The sequence below is a fragment of the Canis lupus genome, chromosome 2, assembly GCF_011100685.1.
Source record: "Canis lupus familiaris isolate Mischka breed German Shepherd chromosome 2, alternate assembly UU_Cfam_GSD_1.0, whole genome shotgun sequence".
In the NCBI taxonomy this organism is placed as follows: domain Eukaryota; kingdom Metazoa; phylum Chordata; class Mammalia; order Carnivora; family Canidae; genus Canis; species Canis lupus.
Window position 1 is genome coordinate 43,293,603 of NC_049223.1, and position 21,164 is coordinate 43,314,766.

At 40.1% G+C, this 21,164-nt stretch overlaps 1 protein-coding gene across 3 annotated transcripts in view; it reads right to left on the reverse strand.

Moving 5' to 3' along the window:
- MIER3 (MIER family member 3) overlaps positions 1-21,164 on the reverse strand; it is a 77,801-nt gene that overhangs the window by 54,209 nt on the left and 2,428 nt on the right. For 2 of the 3 annotated variants that reach the window (XM_038530631.1, XM_038530632.1), the window contains exon 2: positions 20,755-20,850. Coding sequence is in view for 1 of the 3 variants with exons in the window: in XM_038530629.1 (XP_038386557.1) it covers positions 10,167-10,173 (7 nt within the window). In the remaining 2 variants the exon portion in view is untranslated. Of the gene's footprint in view, positions 1-10,166; positions 10,218-20,754; positions 20,851-21,164 lie in introns of all 3 variants that reach the window. The other variant, XM_038530629.1, reaches the window with a different exon arrangement.

Here is a 21,164-nt window from a genome sequence, read left to right on the forward strand (position 1 = left end):
GGGGAGGCAGTGTTTACATGTCACATGGGCAAGTTACCTCTCTATATTTTAACTTTTCATCTCTGAAATGGTGGTAATATAAGAGAATCCCACTCATCTGAAGTAAGTTGATATGAGGCAATTGATCAACTAAAAATGGAAAATTATAAGATGCCATATGTGTGTTAAACACTTTTTAAAGATTTTATTTATTCATTTAGAGAGACTGAGGCAGAAGAAGAGGCGGAGAGAGAATCCCAAGCTAAATCTGCACTGAGCACAGAGCCTGATGCAGGGTTCTATCTCACAGCCCAGGGATCATGATGTGAGCCAAGATCAAGAGTCAGACACTTAAGCAACTGAGCCACACAGGTTCCCATGTGTTGAACATTTCTTAACTTAAAACATATAAGTAAGCCTTTTTAAAGAGTGGGGTCCACGCTGGGTATGGAGCCCAAAGCAGTGCTTGAACTCAGAATCCTGAGATCAAGATCTGAGCTGAAATCAAGAGTCAGGTGCCTAACTGACTGAGCTACCCAGGCACCCCCAAATAAGCCTTTCTTTATACATCCTTATGTAATGCTTAGACCGTTTATTAGGCTAACTGTACTTCACATTTTTTTTCTTGTCTCATCTAGATCCATAAAACATTGGTAACCATTTCCAGTTTGAGATTCTTTAAGGTGTAAGCAAGAACTTGCATTTTCTAGCTTGTTACCATTTTTTTCTCCTATTATAATTGTTCTTATTTATACTTAATTACACAGAGAGGTTTTAAAATCATCTTTCCAAAGCATTCCAACTTAATTTTCTTCAGAACAACTCTTCACACTCATATTTAGTCAGTTTATGTGCCATTTAACCAAATTGTACAATTATAACAAATACAATAGGCACAAATAGGTTTGGAAATAAAGACAATTTTTTTGTAAACATATGACTCAACATGCCAGAGCAGAAGCACAAGGGTAAACCAGAGTCCTTGAGTGTAAACGTTCCATGTGCCTTTGGAATTCCTCCTTATGGGTCATGGAGGAAATAAATGAAGAGCCTTGGAGAGTCTTATGAGTTGTTCTAGTAGGATCTGCTTACAAATTTCCACCGTTATCTACCTTTTGGCTACGTGTGCTCAATACTGCACCTGGCACGCAGTAAGAGCTCAGTAATTGTTAATCATTAATAGTACTGGACGAGTGGTTCTCAGCCCTGGATAATCTGTCCCTCTCACCTCCCTCCCTCACCTTAAACACATTTTGCAATGTCTGGAGGCATTTTTGGATGTCTCAGCTAGAGAGGTGTTATTAGTATCTAGTGGGTAAAAGCCAGATATGCTGATACACATGCTACAGTTCCCAATACAGTCTCACAGCAAAACATCTATAGTGCCCAAGTGGAGAGCTCTTCAAGAGAACAGGAACCATATAGGTGTTTATTCATGATTGTATCTTTAGCACCTAACATACTTCATGGTCCACAGTAAATATTCAATAAATACATGTTGGCACATTTATGCAAACTGACTCAATGAGAGGAAGTTTTTTGAGATGAATGAGGGCACATCCTCAGAATCAGGCCCGAAGATTTCAAAGGGCACATACCCCTTTCCCAGAAAACTAATCCAAACCACTTCAGCAACTTAAGTGTCCATCAACAGATGAATGGATAAAGAAGGGGGGAGATATATATTTTAAAAAATGAAATCTTACCATTTGCAACAACATGGGTGGACCTAAAGGGTATTATGCTAAGTGAAATAAGTCAGCAGAGAAAGACAAATACCATATGATTTCCCTCATATGTGGAATCTAAAAACAAAACAAATGAACAAACAAAACAAAACAGAAACAGACTCATAGATACAAGAAACAAACTGTTGGTTACCAGAGGGAGGAGGGGTTGAGTGGGTGAAATAGGTGAAGGGGATTAAGAGGTACAAACTTCCAGCTGTAAAATAATCAAGTCATGGGATGTTATGCACAGCTAGGGAATATAGTCAACAATATTGTCATAACTTTGTATGGTGGCAGATAGTAACTGGACTTATGGGGATCATTTCATAACACATAAAAACATAGAATCACCATGACATACATCTGAAACCAATAGGATATTATATTTCAATTACACTTCAATAAAAACAAACTAGAACAAAACACAAATAGCTAGTGTGTTCCAGAGAGACTGGACCTGAACACAGGCCAGGGCTTTATCCACCAGGATACCCTGCTACTAATCAGGCTCGTTGAAGACACATGAAAATGATTTTGAGGGATCCCTGGGTGGCACAGCGGTTTGGCGCCTGCCTTTGGCCCAGGGCGCGATCCTGGAGACCCAGGATCGAATCCCACGTCGGGCTCCCGGTGCATGGAGCCTGCTTCTCCCTCTGCCTGTGTCTCTGCCTCTCTCTCTCTCTCTCTCTCTCTCTCTCTGTATGACTATCATAAATAAAAATTTAAAAAAAGAAAATAATTTTGATAAAGTAATACAAAACAATCACATTATAGAGAGGGTTGGAGGGACGCCTGGGTGGCTCAGTGGTTGAGCATATGCCTTCGGTTTAGGGCATGATCCCGGGGTCCCAGGATCCAGTCCCGCATCAGGCTCCCTGCAGGGTGCTGGCTTCTCCCTCTGCCTGTGTCTCTGCCTGTCTCTCTGTGTCTATCATGAATAAATAAATAAAATCCTTTTAAAAAATGAATAAGGAAAGAAGGAAAGAAAGAAAAGAAAGAAGAAAGAAAGAAAGAAAGAAAGAAAGAAAGAAAGAAAGAAAGAAAGAAGAAGAAAGAAAGAAAGAAGAAGAAAGAAAGAAAGAAAGAAAGAAAGAAAGAAAGAAGAAAGAAAGAAAGAAGAAAGAAAGAAAGAAAGAAAGAAAGAAGAAAGAAAGAAAGAAAGAAAGAAAGAAAGAAAGAAAGAAAGAAAAGAAAGAAAGGATTGGCATAAAAGGGAGCACAGCACACATCCTAAGGACATTTTTAGGGTCACATTCCAGAATATAAAATTAGGAAATCATAAAAGTACACGACGAGTTGTCTTTTCCTTTGCTTGGAGACATTTCGCAGAGAGAAGTTTTGCATATGGTCCTGAAATTTCTCTGCTCATTCAAAGTTTTGGCTCTCCTTTTTATGGTGTGGATCTACAGAACAACAAATGCCACAACCTTTAGTTCACGCATGACTGTCGCCTGTGTCACTCTGGGATTCAGCCAGGCCTGGCACTGCTCACGGATGGGTGGAAGGCGGAGAGGCAGCAGGCCTTGGATGCATCTCGGTTGGTCCCTAGGGGTCAAACACAAGGGAGGGAGACGGAACCCAGCAGCTGCAGCTGCAGTGAATTCTGGTTTCGCACGCAGGGCAGGCAACTGCAGACAGCCTGAGCAGGGAGCAGGGGAGCAGGCAGTTGAGAGGGAACAGGAGCCCAGCAGGTGTGTGAAGCCCCATACTGGGGATCACCCGTAGAGGTTCAGGACATCAAGCCAGCAGTCGGTCAGCCCTGGGGTATCCGTGATTCTGACCCCTGGGAGCTAGACTGGCAGGGCCAAGGAAGGCTTCTGTTCTAAAAGATAGGACACCAGCCAGGTTATTGACAACAGGCTCAAATACGGAAGCCCACATTCGAGAAATGGAGCCTGCAAAAGTAGGTGGAGAATTCAGGAACCAAGTAGTGGCTGCTGAAGGATCTCTATGTGGGTCAGTCAGAGCTTAGCTGGAGTAGAAAGGCTGCACTGTGGGGCGAGGAAAAAGAGGAAACCAGGCTCCAGACTGGACAAAAGGAGATGGGCAGTTAACAACTGTCAGGAGGCTGTGGGATCTCTGCTAGTTTCTGTTGCTCCATTGTGAGCACAGTAACAGGCAACCCAGGAGCCTCTGGATTCCAGAACATTTCCCTTTCATATGCTACTATTACTCTACCTGGAGTAGACTCACAGGTCATATCACAGAGCTACTCTCTCAGTGGAGATTTTAAATATTTACAGTATTTTTTGCAACTGATTGTTAGCTAACTTCTTTTGCTCCTTGCTGCTACCTTACACCTGCACCAGCCACTAGAGCTCTTTCTGCACGGCCAGCCCTGACCTCTTAAACTTGTGAACAATCTCCTTGAACAAAGCCCATCAGAGATGTCTAAATAGAGAGAGGATGAAATAAACAGGAGAAGGGAGAGAAAGGGACCAGTTCTAGGTGAGGTCTATGATGGAAGAACACTGAAAAGGAAGTTGTGTAAAGAGAATGCTAGTGTGCTCTGAAGCATTTTGTGGTAGGATTAAGTCACCCTGTGCATAAATCTTTTCAATGCTCATCTATAGAGAAACAAATAAATGAATAACTGAATGAGCACACCAGTGAATGAATTGAAGAGTTAATGGACTGATAAATGAATGAATGATGATGATAGGAAAATGGCAATGAGTAGCCATCATTGCACAGATGTGTATGTGTGTATGAAAGGGGAAAAGATCAAAGGGTTGATGGGTGTAATCAGTACACAGAGGGCTACTCAGGCCGTTACAGAGGGATTGGTGAAAAATTATAGGAGATTGACAAGTCCCACAGGGCCTCAGAAACCCTCAACCCCAGGATGGTGACAGACATGTGTGGCAGGTGCACCCTCAAAACTGGCAGCTGTCACGTTCAACTCCCCCCTTCCCCCATCCAACCATGGGGTGTGAAGCAGAGAGGCCCAAGTCAAGGGACTCACCACTCACCCAGTCCTTTCTCCAACAATCCCTCATTTTGACTCCCTGACAATATGAGAGAAACAGAATCATTCACAGAGCATATAAGTAATGCTTTAATGCAAAAGAAATCCTGTGCCTCCGAAAGACCAGCTACCTAACATTGGCTATACTGATACTCTACGCATGTGCTACATGATGGATGGTGAAATTGAGGCTATATAGAGTTAGATGACCTCCAGCTTGATTTTATTCTAGCCAATCCATTGGAGAAAAAATGTGTCCTAATGATGTGTTGTGGCTGATCTTTTCAAAGTGCATATCAAGTTTTCAACTGATAAAGGGGGTGAGTACCAGGATCACCTGGGGAGCTTTGTCAAACTTCACATGCCCAGGAGTGCTGGCCCTGTTCTGTTTTACCCTGCTTGAGACATCAGCTACTAGACAGAGGGCAAGGAACTAGTTCTGAAGTTGTTTGCACTCAGTACAATGTCTACCACTCAGTGTTGGCTCAATATGTAGTTCCTGAATAAATGGATGAATAAACTAACCCTATTGTTTTTATAACTACAGAATTTGGGGATGCCTGGGTGGCTCAGCGTTTAAGCATCTGCCTTTGGTTCAGGGCATGATCCTGGAGTTCAAGGATCAAGTCCCACATCAGGCTCCCTGCATGGAGCCTGCTTCTCCCTTTGCCTATGTCTCTGTCTCTCTCTCTCTCTCTCTGTGTCTCTCATGAATAAATAAATAAAATCTGAAAAAAAATAACCACAGAATTTGGAGTTTGAAGAGATATTACAGTTCAGCTAAACATCTTATTTAATGACACTTCAGCCAAACAAGGTCCAAAGTAGTGAAGTGATTTGTCTAATATCACACATTTAAATACTTAGCATGGTTACTAAAATTGCAAGAGTATTCAGAGTAGTCAGTATAAAAATATAAATTAATCAGCAAACTTTTTTTTTTGCAAAACGCAAAGCACCAGTTTGAGAGCACTGGTCAGATGGTATGATTGAGAGAGAGAGAAAAAAAACAAAAAGATACGTTAGGATCACACATCAAAAGTGGGACATCGGGGCCAAGGATCTGTCCTCTCTTTATGTTCTTCCCCTCCACAGTCTGAAAAGCCCAACTGCCAACTAAGTGTTGTCCTACAACTCTAAGCCTACAAAGTACAGCAGATGGACATGGTTTATCAGGAAAGTATCTCCTTCAGCAAGAGAAAAGGAACCAGTCTCACACGCCAATTAGGTGCTTCAAAGAAGATTCTGAAAGAAATGTTCATTAATTGGGAATGATTTAGACATTTCAAGACATAAGATCTCTATTATGAAAACCCTCACCACTACTGAAATGTCTTTTCCTGAAGCAACAGCAAAGTGTCAAGAACATGGTTATTAGTTTCAGAGGAAAGGCTACTTATTTCTACTGTGAAGAGCCAAGAAATCACTCAACACTGAAACAGCTACACCTTTTTCATTGTGCAAAGACCAAAATAAAAACCAGTCTCTGCTTGCAGGTTAAGTTCTTGTCAATACTCTGCACTCCAAGGATCTATGCATGAATCAACTTGGCTTTAGGTTGCCAGAGAGCAGGGTGTTATTTAAAAAAAAAACACCACCAAGAGTGATGCTTTCCACGGGGCCACTAAGACACCACCTAGAGAAGATAATGATGAAACACAATCATCTTCTTAGACTGTGCTCTGGTGATTGAGCAGCGGGAAGGAAACACTGATGTGTCAACCAAATGGCCCAGACCTTTAGAAAGCAGGAGCACTTTATGAAACCAGGCTCCATAAAGCAGTTCCATCATCTGTCTTCAGATTTAATCCATCCACCCAAATGGTTTAAAACAAAACCAAGCATTGCAATAAAAAATATTTTAAAAATATGTGCATGATCCTAATTAAAAATGTTTAGGGGAGGGGTGCCTGGGTTGGTGGCTCAATGGCTGAGTGTCTGCCTTTGGCTCATTTCATGATCCTGGGGTCCTGGGATCAAGTCCCACATCAGGCTCCTTCCAGGGAGCCTACTTCTCCCTCTGCCTATGTCTCTGCCTCTCTGTGTCTCTCATAAATAAATAAATAAATTATTTTAAAAAGATGTTTAGGGTAGTTTGTTCTTAGCCACTGTATTTCCAAAAATATCTCTCGCATATGCCAACAAAATTGAGCCCACAACCTGTGTTATCTGTGACTTCAACCACTTGGACCATTCTTCATATTTGAAGCCAGCTGTTAAAAGGCATTAAGAGCAAGGTCACTTAGCCTCCAAAGAAGGTCATTTGACAATGACACACAAGGTCATCCACAGATGCAAAATAACAGTTTTTGCAATGGTGGGTGGTCTGCACCATTGCACAGTGTTATTGAGAGCAGAGACGTCACCAGGGACTCCTTTCTGAAATTAAAAAAATGCATTCTGCTGCCTTGTTTGCCCTGAGAGAACTGATTTTGAAATCTACCAGTCACATTAGATTTAAAAACCTTCAGATGGCAAGACTTGCAGCATATACAACATTCTATGAGTTCACCCTAAGATAAAAATCATCCTTCATCCCTCATATTTTCATCTAACTATGGTGTTAATAATTAATATAATACAATTTTATGGAAGTTTTAAAAAATCTCTTAAGTGGGCAGCCTGGGTGGGTCAGCAGTTTAGCGCCAACTTCCTCCCAGGGTGTGATTCTGGAGACCCAGAATTGAGTCCCACATTGGGCTCCCTGCATGGAGCCTGCTTCTTCCTCTGCCTGTCTCTCTCTCTCTCTCTCTCTCTCTCTTTCTCTCTCTCTCTCTCTCTGTGTCTCTCATGAATAAATAAAATCTTAAAAAAAAACTAAGTACTTAAGCAAATCTGAAAAAAAAAAGTTTTTTGATCAGAATGATTTCCACAGAATGTTAAATGCAACACTTATGTTACTATGTGTGTCTTAGGTTAATAGGTAGTTAACAGCATCCTTCCACGCAGACCTTGACATAGGAAAATGTGGAAGAATGGCAAGAAGCCTGTCCTCCTCCAGGAAAGGCTCACATCTCATTTTCCAAGGAATTTCCATTGTAATAAACTCTCTCTAAAAATATTTTGTGGACATCCACATGCAGAAGAATGAAACTAGACCACTCTCTTTCACCATACACAAAGATAAACTCAAAATGGATGAAAGATCTAAATGTGAGACAAGATTCCATCAAAATCCTAGAGAAGAACACAGGCAACACCCTTTTTGAACTCGGCCATAGTAACTTCTTGCAAGATACATCCACGAAGGCAAAAGAAACAAAAGCAGAAATGAACTATTGGGACTTCATCAAGATAAGAAGCTTTTGCACAGCAAAGGATACAGTCAACAAAACTCAAAGACAACCTACAGAATGGGAGAAGATATTTGCAAATGACATATCAGATAAAGGGCTAGTTTCCAAGATCTATAAAGAACTTATTAAACTCAACACCAAAGAAACAAACAATCCAATCATGAAATGGGCAAAAGACATGAACAGAAATCTCACAGAAGAAGACATAGACATGGCCAACATGCACATGAGAAAATGCTCTGCATCACTTGCCATCAGGGAAATACAAATCAAAACCACAATGAGATACCACCTCACACCAGTGAGAATGGGAAAAATTAACAAGGCAGGAAACAACAAATGTTGGAGAGGATGTGGAGAAAAGGGAACCCTCTTACACTGTTGGTGGGAATGTGAACTGGTGCAGCCACTCTGGAAAACCGTGTGGAGGTTCCTCAAACAGTTAAAAATATACCTGCCCTACGACCCAGCAATTGCACTGTTGGGGATTTACCCCAAAGATACAAATGCAATGAAACGCCGGGACACCTGCACCCCGATGTTTCTAGCAGCAATGGCCACGATAGCCAAACTGTGGAAGGAGCCTCGGTGTCCAACGAAAGATGAATGGATAAAGAAGATGTGGTTTATGTATACAATGGAATATTACTCAGCTATTAGAAATGACAAATACCCACCATTTGCTTCAACGTGGATGGAACTGGAGGGTATTATGCTGAGTGAAGTAAGTCAGTCGGAGAAGGACAAACATTATATGTTCTCATTCATTTGGGAATATAAATAATAGTGAAAGGGAAAATAAGGGAAGGGAGAAGAAATGTGTGGGAAATATCAGAAAGGGAGACAGAACATAAAGACTGCTAACTCTGGGAAACAAACTAGGGGTGGTAGAAGGGGAGGAGGGCGGGGGGTGGGAGTGAATGGGTGACGGGCACTGGGTGTTATTCTGTATGTTAGTAAATTGAACACCAATAAAAAAAAAATCTTAAATAAAAAAAAAAATAAAAATAAAAATATTTTGTGGTGAGATATTGTAATTCTAAGTAATGAGACATTTTCTTTTATTGCCCATGATATAACAATTAAAGTTGGCAAACCCTCCCTTGGTCACACTTAACAATCTATGACATTAAAATATGGCTGTGGTTTGGTCAAGGCCAATGAAATTAGGCAACCCTGCACTAGTTGTAAGAATGGAATGTTAAGTTAGCAATTTCACTTTAATGAATTTATGTTAAGAAAATAAAGATATGAGCAAATATTAATATACAAAGATATTTATGACACGATTTGTCTTCTATGAAAAAAAATTGAGACCGATTCTAATTCTCAATAACAGGTCACTAAATAGACCATGATACTGCCATAAAAAATGATGATTGAGGGGTGCCTGGTTGGCTCAGTCAGTTATCTGCCTTTGGCTCAGGTCATGATCCTGGGGTCCTGTAATGAACCCCGGGCATTCAGCTCTTTCTGCTTAGTGGGGAATCTACTTCCTCTCCATCTGCCCCCTGCCCCACTCGTGCACACACACACTCTCTCTCTCTCAAATAAACAAATAAAATATATTTTTTTAAAAAGATGATTGAGGGACACCTGGGTAGCTCAGTGGTTGAGCATTTACCTTTGGCTCTGATCGTGATCTCAGGGTCCCGGGATCGAGTCCCACATTGGGCTCCCTGCATAGAGCTTCCGTCTTCTGCCTGTGTCTCTGCCTCTCTGTGTCTCTCATGAATAAATAAATAAATATTTTTTAAAAAAAGATGATTGAAATATAACAATTTTACATTAAACATTGAATAATGGAAACAGTTATAAAATACTGAAGACAGATGAACTTATTTTGAGAAAAAAAATTCACATACAGAGAAAATAGTCCAGAAGAATATATGGTATAATGATGGGTTATGTTAACTTTCTTCCTTCTTTCTAAGTTTTCAAAATAAATATGCAAGAACTTACAAAACTTCATTTTTTAAAAACCCATTTTATAGAAAAGAATAACATTGGAGGCCAAAAATGCTATTTGCCAGATGTTTGTCATAGATACATGCAAGACTTCCTTCCTACATGAAAAGCCAGGATGGGCTAAAAGGATGAAACAGATAAACCCCACATCTCAGTGACTAAATCCAATTAGAGGTTAGTTTTTATAAATGTGATGGTCCAATGCAGCTATCCCTACATACATACCTTTCATAGGTAACTTTACTTAGTACATGGAGGTGAGAATGAAGTATCCTCCTAAAACGTAGAAAATGAAGAAATGAAAATTAACCTAGCTGAAGCCAAACCAAATTTATCAAATTTCCACCTATTGAGCACAGAACAGAAGAGAATTAGATGGACATTAAAAAGGTGGGCATAGTCACCTATGTCCTATACTCCAGGACTTATTTTTTTCAACTACCAACTCATGATCACGATGCCAGAATGGAATGTTTCATGTGATCCATGACAGAGATCTAATAGATTGGTTAGATGCAGATGACTAAGGATCTGATAACACTCAGATTGAGTTGGTTGACTCAAAAAAATGATTGTAGCAAGAGACCTGAAATTGTGGCACAACCAAACATTAATGTAGTCAAATATTTTTTTTTAATTTTTATTTATTTATGATAGTCACACAGAGAGAGAGCAGAGACATAGGCAGAGGGAGAAGCAGGCTCCAGGCACCGGGAGCCTGATGTGGGATTCGATCCCGGGTCTCCAGGATCGCGCCCTGGGCCAAAGGCAGGCGCCAAACCGCTGCGCCACCCAGGGATCCCTAGTCAAATATTTTAACCTGAAACTGAACAGGTTGCAGGTTAAAATGTGAAGCACTCTATCTGAAGAAAGAGTGTTAATAGAAAATGATCTTCAAAGAATTCAGTAAAAGAAAAGGCTAGAAAAGAAGAAGAGTTTGGCAGTTTCTTCATCGCTGTTCAGGGAAAGACAGTAATTCATATTCCTTGAACCCTGTGGCTCTCATGCTTCTAAATATTTCACTCACATTGTATCATTTAATTCCATAACAACTCTATGAAATAGCATCTATTGTTACATCCTTCCAACAGATGAAGAAACAGGTGGTCAGGGAGTGCAAATGACCTGCTTTAAGTTTTCTTTTTTTTTTTTTTTTAATTTTTATTTATTTGTGATAGTCACAGAGAGAGAGAGAGAGAATGAGGCAGAGACACAGGCAGAGGGAGAAGCAGGCTCCATGCACCGGGAGCCTGACGTGGGATTCGATCCCGGGTCTCCAGGATCACGCCCTGGGCCAAAGGCAGGCGCCAAACCGCTGCGCCACCCAGGGATCCCTGCTTTAAGTTTTCAACTTCTAAGTGTCAGAGTCAGAAGTCAGTCGATGGTTTCTGACACCAGAAGCTGAGAGTCAGTGAGCTCACTGACCCACAGGAGACATGAAAACCATGGTTACTCAAGAGGTACAAAAAATTTAACCTATAGAAAATTTTAATGTCACCAAGTATTCACGATCAAAGAAGGTCCCGATACCTCCCTCCTCGACCCAATGCCTCTCTGACTTGGGGTTCAGGCTTTGTTATCCATCTCTCACACTGGCTGATTATGTTTCAAGTGAATGACCCAAGACAGTGAGTTTGCCTAATGGATTTCTACTTTGTTTTTGAGACCTTTCCTTTGTGCAAGAATTGGTGAATGCTGGGTCAGTTGTTTATACATTAACACATTTAAATATTCATAAACAGTATCAGCTTTAGTGTTCCCAAACTGCTTCATGAATAATTCACATGTTTGACAGCAACCTATGTTATTCAATTTATTTAAAGACTACAATCAATATAGCATGCTGCTCCAAAACATAGCAACCAATCCTTTAACTGTAGTGTGCTTTAAAATTTCTTTCCAGTTATTTCTCCATCACACTGAACTACAAATATAGGGTAATTACTAATAATTCTATCTCCATTTTGCATGTCACCACAATCAACATATTGATTGCTTTTTGATTATAATAAACGGTTGGTTAAATTGAAGGTTTGCGATTAAGAATGTTAAGCTCTGATATTTATTTAATTCAGCTGCACCAATTTAGGCTCTACATGGTAATTTCATAAAAGCTATTGAGAATCAGAGTAGTTATTTGAATCAAGTTATAAAGAGAGCCCAGTTTCCCCAGGAGAATCTGGCATTTGAGTAAATTACACCAAGTAGGGGTTTGGTTTTGCCTCTTAGAGCATACAAATCACTCCAGCATTATGCTCATTTTGATATGTAAATATCAAAGCAGAGAAAAACAGGAAATTTCTTAGGTTAATTTCTTATTTTAGGATTTACAGAAGAAAGCTTCAGAGAAACACTAAATGAAGTCTCATTTATAAAAACTTTGTCCTGGGCCCCAACTGGCTGAGTAAAGAGAAAAACAAGAATTATGAAAGAAATATGACTGAATGATCACTTTTATAGAGAATTTGAGAGGTTATCAAGATTTTGGCTGAAGCCAGGAAACCCATTTCGAAGGACTGAAAATCTTACATGTTGTAGAATCCCTTAGGAGGGGATACCAAGTTTTTGTTCAAAAACAGTACTGTGATTACAAAAAGCAGCCCAACCTAGAATGATCAGTGACAAGAAACTCTTGCTAACATCATGCAGACTTCACTTTCATCTCTTTCCTCTTATTCTCTTTGAACGGCCATCTCTCAATACCTTCTTCATTTATTAATTTAAGAAACGAAGTATGTTCCATTGAAACCTGTGTCTCCCACCTCTAGCAACCGAGAACGTGATGGTTATACAGAACCAGCTTTCATATTTTCTCAACTCTAGGGCGTGCATACTTTACACTATAATGTTTCTTCAATCAGAATGTGTGATTAATACATTCTTTCCTTATATCACCCTTAAAAGCTATTATTCCCTGCATGGTCTCATGATCCACACTGTCTTAAAATGAAACTATGGTACTGTTATCACTCATGGGCTCATCTAAACTAGCGTTCTCTTGAAAGTATAATCAGCCTGGGCCATGCCTGACTTTGTACAGAAACCCAAGTCCCTCCTATTCATAAAGCCACTATGGGGACTAAGTCTTCCATATATCCTACATTTAATACCACATGGTTCACTTCCATGTCAACTTTTTTGTCTCCTCTCTCCCAGACTCTTCCCTATACTATTTTGTCCTTCCTTTCTCTTGCTTCAACCACTCCTATTCCTCTCCCTCCCAAATCTTCCCATTATGCTCTTAGGAAACTATTTCTTATGCAAAAATTCCACAGGATTTTCAACATCAAAAGGTGTTGCCTTGCTATCTTGCCTAAACCAAAATCCAGACCTTTCCAAAGGAAACCACTTGCCTTGCCACCCTCTGAGGAGTTGCTTCTTACTTTTTCATATCCAATGTACACTGAGGTCAAAAGATTAGCTTGAGAGCATCTTCCTTAAACAATGATACATTCAGACCATTATTCTTCCATCCTTGAGTAAAATCTTCTTTTCCTTTAGGGCCCATAACCTGGCTTTGCTGTCCTCCCTTCCTCAACTCCCTGACTTGTTGACCTCCTCATTATGTCCCATTACTCACTATTAACCTTGCCTTCTTATCTATCATCTCCCTCTTCCATCCAGTTTGTTATCATTGATGGTTGCTTCAATGTTCATGTGAGAGACCATCCAGCACTTCGGTGTCTTGTTGCTTTATTTATTCAACTTCAAATCACTTCCACCTACTTTAAATGACATATTTTGGACCTCGCCACCACCTAAAATTATTTCACCTCGAAAATCTTCAAATATCCCACTAAAAGGATCATAATCTCCTTTCTTGTTCTCTCATTCTGAAATTCCCACTGTTTGTTCTTAACTCTTGTTTCTTCATCCTCTCTGCGTTTCCTTTTATATCTAATTTAGATCCCATAGCCCATCACTTCTACTGTTCTCCATCCAGTTTCCTCTACTGTATTCCTCTTTAATCCTTCCATCACATATATCCAGCAAAACTCCATGACTGGAGAATACAATCACTCTGTAGCATTTGACCATATTAACCATGTAATCCTTTTGAAGATTTCTTTCCTGCAGTCTGTGAAGCCATGGTTTCTTGGTTTCCATCTTACTTCTTTGGCCACTTGTTATCAACCTCTTTCCTGAGGCATCTCTTCTTCTGCCCAGTCTGTGAATGTAGGTGATCCTCAGAGCTCGTCTATTCTCCACTGGATGATCTCTGCTATTTCTATGCCTACAGTTATCATCCATACTGTGTCCGTTTGAGTTTTCTAAGAAGCATCCATCAAGATGTGATTAGATGTGCAAGAGATTTTTGGGGGGAGACATCTGTGAAGGATAAAAGGGAGGCAAGCAGAAGTAGGTTGGGAAAAGCAGATAGATCTGAAGTCATTTTGACACCTGTGAAAGAAGTGGGCAAAGGAAAGATCAGTAGGAAGAGTCTCAGATGGCCACGGAGTTCTAAGACAGTTTGATTCAGCGAATCTGGAACCAAAGTTGCCTATTAAGTAGTCCTGGGGCTATCTGGAAAGTGTGGCCTTGGTATGAACCCAGTGTAAGATTCAAAGGGGGTGTCAGCTGGGTCTGTCAGTCAAGTGTGCCTCTCATAGCAGGTTCTCTTGAAGGAGGTCTGAATAGTGCACTTTCATGGCTATCATCCATGTCAGTAAATTTCAACCTTGGCAGGGCATCAGAATCCTGATGGAGCTCTTTAAATAGATTTGTACCTAGATCCTGCCTCCTGAGAATTTTGATTTAGTTAGACTTAGATGAAGTCAGACATGTTATTTGCAAAAATCTCCATAGGTAATTCTGATTCCTAGCCACGTTTGGAAACAAAGATGGCATGAATTGCTCTATTTAGTCTAGGTCTCCATCCTAAGGTCCAGACCCATATAATCAACAGCCTATTGGATCTTTCCATTTGGATGTCCCAAATTAAAGTCAATATAATCTGCCCCATGCCTGTTCCTTTTCCTGCATTCCCTGCTTCAGTGATTACCAATAACTTTCACCTTTTAGTGGTCTGAATCAAAAGCCATGGCATCATGATTGACTCCTCTTTCCTTTACTCCTCACCATCTCTTAGACACCAAGTCCTGTTGATTCTGCCCTCTTGATACTTCCTGAAAATCTCTCTCTTCCCTAGTGTCACTATGTTAGTTCAAGCTATCATTCTTGCCACCATTCTTGTCCCCTCCAATTCATTCTTTGAACCACAGCCAGTGATCCTTCCATAAAACACATTTGGTAGTGTCAATCTATTGTCTCCTCATGGCTCACAAGATAAAGTCCAGAATCTATTATAAATTTATTACACACAAAAAATATATAAATAAATAAAATAATAAAAAATAAATAAATAAATAAATAAACTTATTACACAAAGCCATACACATTTGGACCCTTGTCTATCAGGCCTGCCTTAACTCTTGTCAGCATCCTACCTCCTGCTGAGCCACTGGCAGTTCTGGGAGATCTTCAGGTATCTGTATCAGCTCTAACTTCTTCCTGGAATATACTGCCTACTTCCTTTCCTTAATCCTCAATCTGTCAAAGCTCCATTTGAATTCACTTCCTTTGTATACCTTCCTTAAGGTCAATGTTTCTTTCCACTTCCACCAAGCTGAGTTAGATGCCCTTGCAATCCCATCCGATCCCACCATTGCATGTTTTGCAAAGATTAATGTGATTCTTCAGGCTATGAATGTGCCTTCTTCGCTAGCATATCCTCAGCACTTAGCACATTGGGGCTCTCAGCTATGTACCTTGTGGGCTCTGAGCCATAGAAAGAGCACAGGCTTCAAATTTTACCATGGCCTATTTCTAGATAACCTTGGGCAAGTACTTAATATCCAGTTTTCTCGTTCATAATCTGAAAAGTATCCCTCTGGATTGCTGTAATGATAAAATGGATCATTATCTAAAACATGGTGCCTGTCATCCGGGAGTATACCCCAAAATTCCAGTTTTTTTATTCTCTTCACTTTTGCAAGATCTCTGCTTAACACTTCACCTAAATGAATCTGATATGCCATCTTCATTGTTTCCCTGTTAGAGCTGCTTCCTTCCTGTATATTAGACCATCTTCCCACAACTCATTCACATAGCTACCTTCCTCTTTTCTTTGATTCCTTCCATGAGCCAATTCCTGTACCTCATTGCTGAGGCAGACACCACTAATGGTTTTTGCAGAAACTGTGGCGTCAGACATAGCAGCAGATCCATAAGTTACTGCACATCCATGGGAGCAAAGGCTAGGGCTTGAATCCCCAGGTGGGAAATGATAAATATAATTGCTGAAGTGGACACCATTAATGGTTTTTGCAGAAATCATGCTGTAAGATCCTCCATCATATGGACACACGAACTCCCCCAAGAGCAACCAGGATAATAAATTCTGGTGTATCAGAAGTTCTTAGCCAGACCTTGGACATTAAAACACAATCTCGTGTAAGCTTTTGCTAGGGACAAAGCAAAAGCTAGATAACAAATCCTTCTCATTCATATGTTCTTAAAAAAAATGACTTAGGACTCTTATCCTACATACACTAATTAACTAACTAATAAATCCTCTAGTATTTACTGAGTACCTTCTATGTACCAGGCATTGTGAATGGTCTACGGATAAATATAGTTTGGAACTGAAAGTGGTTTAGCACAGTAGTTAAGAGCATGGGTTCCAGCTCCTGTCAACCTGAACTCAAATATATGTCCCAACACTCATTACTTGTATGACCTTAATCAGTGAACTGTGGTGTGCCTCAGTTTTCTTGTCTGTAAGTTGGGTATAATGATAGTACATTTCTAACAAAAGTGCAATGAATAAATGTGTTAACACATAAAGCTTACTTAGAACAGTGTCAGCCACAGCATAAATCTAAATATATTAACCATGATTATTGTAGGAACACAGAGGAGGGGTATCCAGCCTAGTCTTGGGGACCAAGAAGGGCTTTCTAGAGGAAAATGATGTCTAAACTGATACTAGAAGGATGATGGTAGGTGAAGGAAAGGATGATTTAAGACAGGAACTGAATGTACGACAAAGGTAAGCAGGTGTGCCACCTGTCTTCCATTTGTCCCTCCTATTTTCACTCTCCTCCACTCTGCTCTTTGTTCAGAGGCTAACTTCTTTGGATTCTTTTTGTGGCTCTTGCTTACTGGTTTCTAGTTGTTATTTGGCCACTGAGAATCCCTGGAAGGCCATTAGAAGGAGGTAGGAGAATAGGGCGGGCTTACTCCCTGGTTCTGCTCCCAGGAAGCCACAGCTTCTGCCAATCACCCCCCTCCTCATCCCACAACCTTTCCCAGGCATAAAGAAAGAATCCCAGCCCAAGAAAGTACCTGGGGAAGGAGGTCACCAAGCCTGATATTCTTTAAATCCCTAGATATTTCTAATAATCACTAGATATTTCTAACCCTATTCCAAGTATCAGCACTGAGGAGCAAAGAGAAAAAAAAACGCTCTCTTTCTCTTTCTCTTTTTTAAAGATTTGATTTGATTTTACTTATTTATTTTTTAAAAAGTCTCCACAACCAGTATGGGGCCTAAGGCGAGGCTTGAACCATGACACTGAGATCAAGATCCGAGCTGAGATCAAGAATCAGATGCTCAAGCACCCAGATGCCCCTATTTATTTTTAAGTAGGCTCCATGCCCAATGTGGGGCATGAACTCACATCCCTGAAATCAAGAGTCACACATTCTACCAACTGAGCCAGCCTGATGCCCCTATCTTTCTCTTTATATACCCCCCTTTTTCCTTAAAATCTCTAAGGACCAAAAATCTCCAACTCAAAATAAAAAGTTTGATTTAATAATGGAAAAATGTCACTTAAAATTCAGCATTTAAACTTTACACTTTTTCTATGTTGTATCCTCTTTCTATCTTGGGGCAGATGTCTTCAATAGCTTAACCATTTGATGGAAGTAGTGTCTGCTTTATGCTATGACATTAACCTCTTTGTTCTGAATGCCTCAGGAGGGGTTCTGGAAATGGGATCCATGAGATGAGTTAGCCCACAGACTACCTGGGACAAAAATATACTGGTTCAATACGCTCATTATATTTTACCTGTTACACAAAGATTAGCAATAATGTATATATAAAGTACTAGATGAATCCTGGCACAAAAAAAGCACTCATACACTACCTGTTATTATTTCATAAGTTAAAGATGATGGCTGATGCATGATTATTCTAAATTCTTAAGCAAGTGATGCTGAAGAGCTTTCTCTACTGCACCCAGATGACTACAGCCCCACTTTCACAGCTTTTATTCTTTCTCATTTTATATTTTTTAACTCTGTATCTGGGTTCTCTGTGTGGAGCTGTGGTAAGAGTTGTCTCAGTCCTATTACCACCTGCCACTATAATCTGTTGACTATTCTGGTTTCCACCATTCTTCTGCTCTGCCCTTGGGAAACACATTTCCAAGTAGGAAGGGGCCAGCCACTGCAGCTGTCCCTGATTCCAACCCTGCAAAGCTCTCACCAATATAACTTCCTCAGGGCCACCTGAACTTCAGCCTTTGCCAGACCTGAGAGCTGCTGGCACTACCAGGCATGGCCTCTAGGGGCACTCGGGTCTCTGTAGTCATGGGTACTGAAGCTGTCAGGTAGAGATCACAGGAACTGGCTCCTTTACACAAAACAATTTTTTGATCCTAATGTAACTAGAAAAGCACTAGACTGATTTTATTTGCACAGTAGTTCCCAGGTTCTGTGGAGTAGGAGGAAATATTTGCAATCTTGACAAATGAATAATATCTACAATATATAAGGATCTCTGAAAACTCAACAGTGAAAAACAAACAATCCAATTAAAAAATGAGCGAAAGACATAAAGAGACATTTCCCTGAGGAAAATACACAGATGGAAAATAAGCACAAGAAAAGATGTTCAACATCATTAGCCATTAGAGAATTGCAAATTAGAACCACAATGAAATATCACTCTACACAGCTAAAATCCCAAACACTGACAATACAAAATGCTGTGCTGTCTCCACAATATGGATGTGGAGAAACCCAATCACTCATATAACTGGTAGAAAATGTAAAATGGTATAACCACTCTGGAAAAGAGTCTGGCAGTTTCTTTACAAACAAAACATGATGGGGCACCTGGGTTGCTCAGTGGGTTGGGTGACCAACTGTTGATTTGGCTTGGGTCCCAATCTGATGGTAGGATTCCTCTCCCTCAGGCTCCACCCTCAGCATGAGGTCTGCTTGTCCCTCTCCCTCTGCTCCTCCCTCCACCGCTCTGCCCCCTTACCCCTGCCCTGCTCATGGATGCAGGCATGCACTCTCTTTCTCTGTCCCTCTTTCTTGAAAATAAATAAATGAACAAATAAATACTCTCTTTTAAAAATGAAATATGCAACTACCATACTACCCAGGAGTTGCCCTCCTGGGCATTTACAACAGAGAAATGAAAAATTATGTTCACATAAAATATGTACATAAATGTTTACGTAGTTTTATTCATAATAGCCCCAAACTGGAAACAGTTCAAATATCCTCTAAAGAGTAAATGATTAAACAATCTGTGGTACATCCATATCATATAATACTACTCAAAAACAAAAGGAAGCAAACTAGTGATGCACACAACTTGGATAAATTTCCATGAAATTATGCCTGAGTGAAAAAAACAACCCCAAAGGTTACAGAATATATGCTTCCATTTATTTGACATTTTTGAAAGACAAATCAGACCAACAGAGAACAGCAGTAGGCAGGAGTCAAGGAACAGGGTAGCCAGTAGGAAGTCAGTTTGGCCACAAAAGAGTGACATGAGAAATCTTTGTGGTGATGGAAATGTTTTGTTCTGTATCTCAATTGTATCAATGCCTATACCTGGTTGTGATATTGTTCTGTAGTTTTGTAAGATATTACCACTAGGGATGAGTGGGTAAAAGGATTATGGAATTTCTGTGTTATTTCTTGCAACTGCATGTAAATCTCCAACTCAAAATAAAAAGTTTGATTTAATAATGGAAAAATGTCACTTAAAATTCAGCAATTGTTCAATATTGTCATAGTTTATCAGTATTGGTCATTAGCTACTTTGGATTTACCTGTTACGCCCTTATTAAAGTCATTTTACTCATTTAAAAATATGACCAAGCTTCCTACCTTCAGCCCGCATACACACACATAAATGTACACACATTTACCTAGATATTAAATACTCCTACTCTGGAGGTCTAGTGTGGTGCCTAGAAATCTATATTTCTAGCAATGAGATAATTCTGATATATACTGAAACATTTCTTCAGGTGAAATTTCCTTATTAATCTAAAATAATATTTCAAGGTCACCTATAAGTGACCATGCAGTGTCAGTGGTAAGATAGAAAAGTCCTTGAGCTTTGCTAGGCAAACATCTTCCCAGGAAGTCTGGCTCCTGCTATTTCATAGGACATGCTTCCTTTTGGAGCACATATCCTCCTACTTCCCGTGTGCGTAACATCTTCATCTTTGCTCGCCTCTCCAGACTGCACTTGGTGACCTATTCAGTTTTACATGGAGGAAAAACACGGTATTGAGAGTCTTAGGGTCAAAATGAAGGTTTCTTGAAAAGTACAGATGTTCTTATTTTAAAATAAAACTCCTACTGTTACAGTTCTGGATCCTGCAAATGGTAAAAAATGAGAAGAAAGTGCCTTGTCAAAACAAAAGCTCTGGACTCGTGTAATCACACACTCTTGTCTTGGAGTAAAGGTTCACAGCTAAGCTAAGGGATAGCATTCCCTCCTAAAATCTATTTAAGGTAAACAGGGATTTTAAAAAGACATACAACTTACCTCTGGTACCAAATAGAAAGAATTGAAACCTGCACTAGACAGCTGCTTGCTTCCCAAAATGTCTGGGCAGGATCACAGCTGCAACTTTTCTGAAATCTGAGGAATCAAAATCAGAGAGAAAGTTGGGGGCCAAAGAATCAAGACTTTAGAATACCAAGGCATTAGAAAGATGAGAGGAATCCTCATTGACTAGGCAAATAATTCATGCCAGGTCAATTTATATCAAGGCAGGGGAGCAACGCAAAGTCTTCGGGAAAGGGGAGTGGATATACTTTTACATCCTAGCAACTTGAAGACTTTTTTCCAGCATATTTCAAAGTCAAGTATAGACTCTTCTATAAAGCCATTAGGCTTCCTCCCAGGGGACAAAGAGACAAACTGTATGTTTTCTTCTCTTTGTTAGAGGCAGG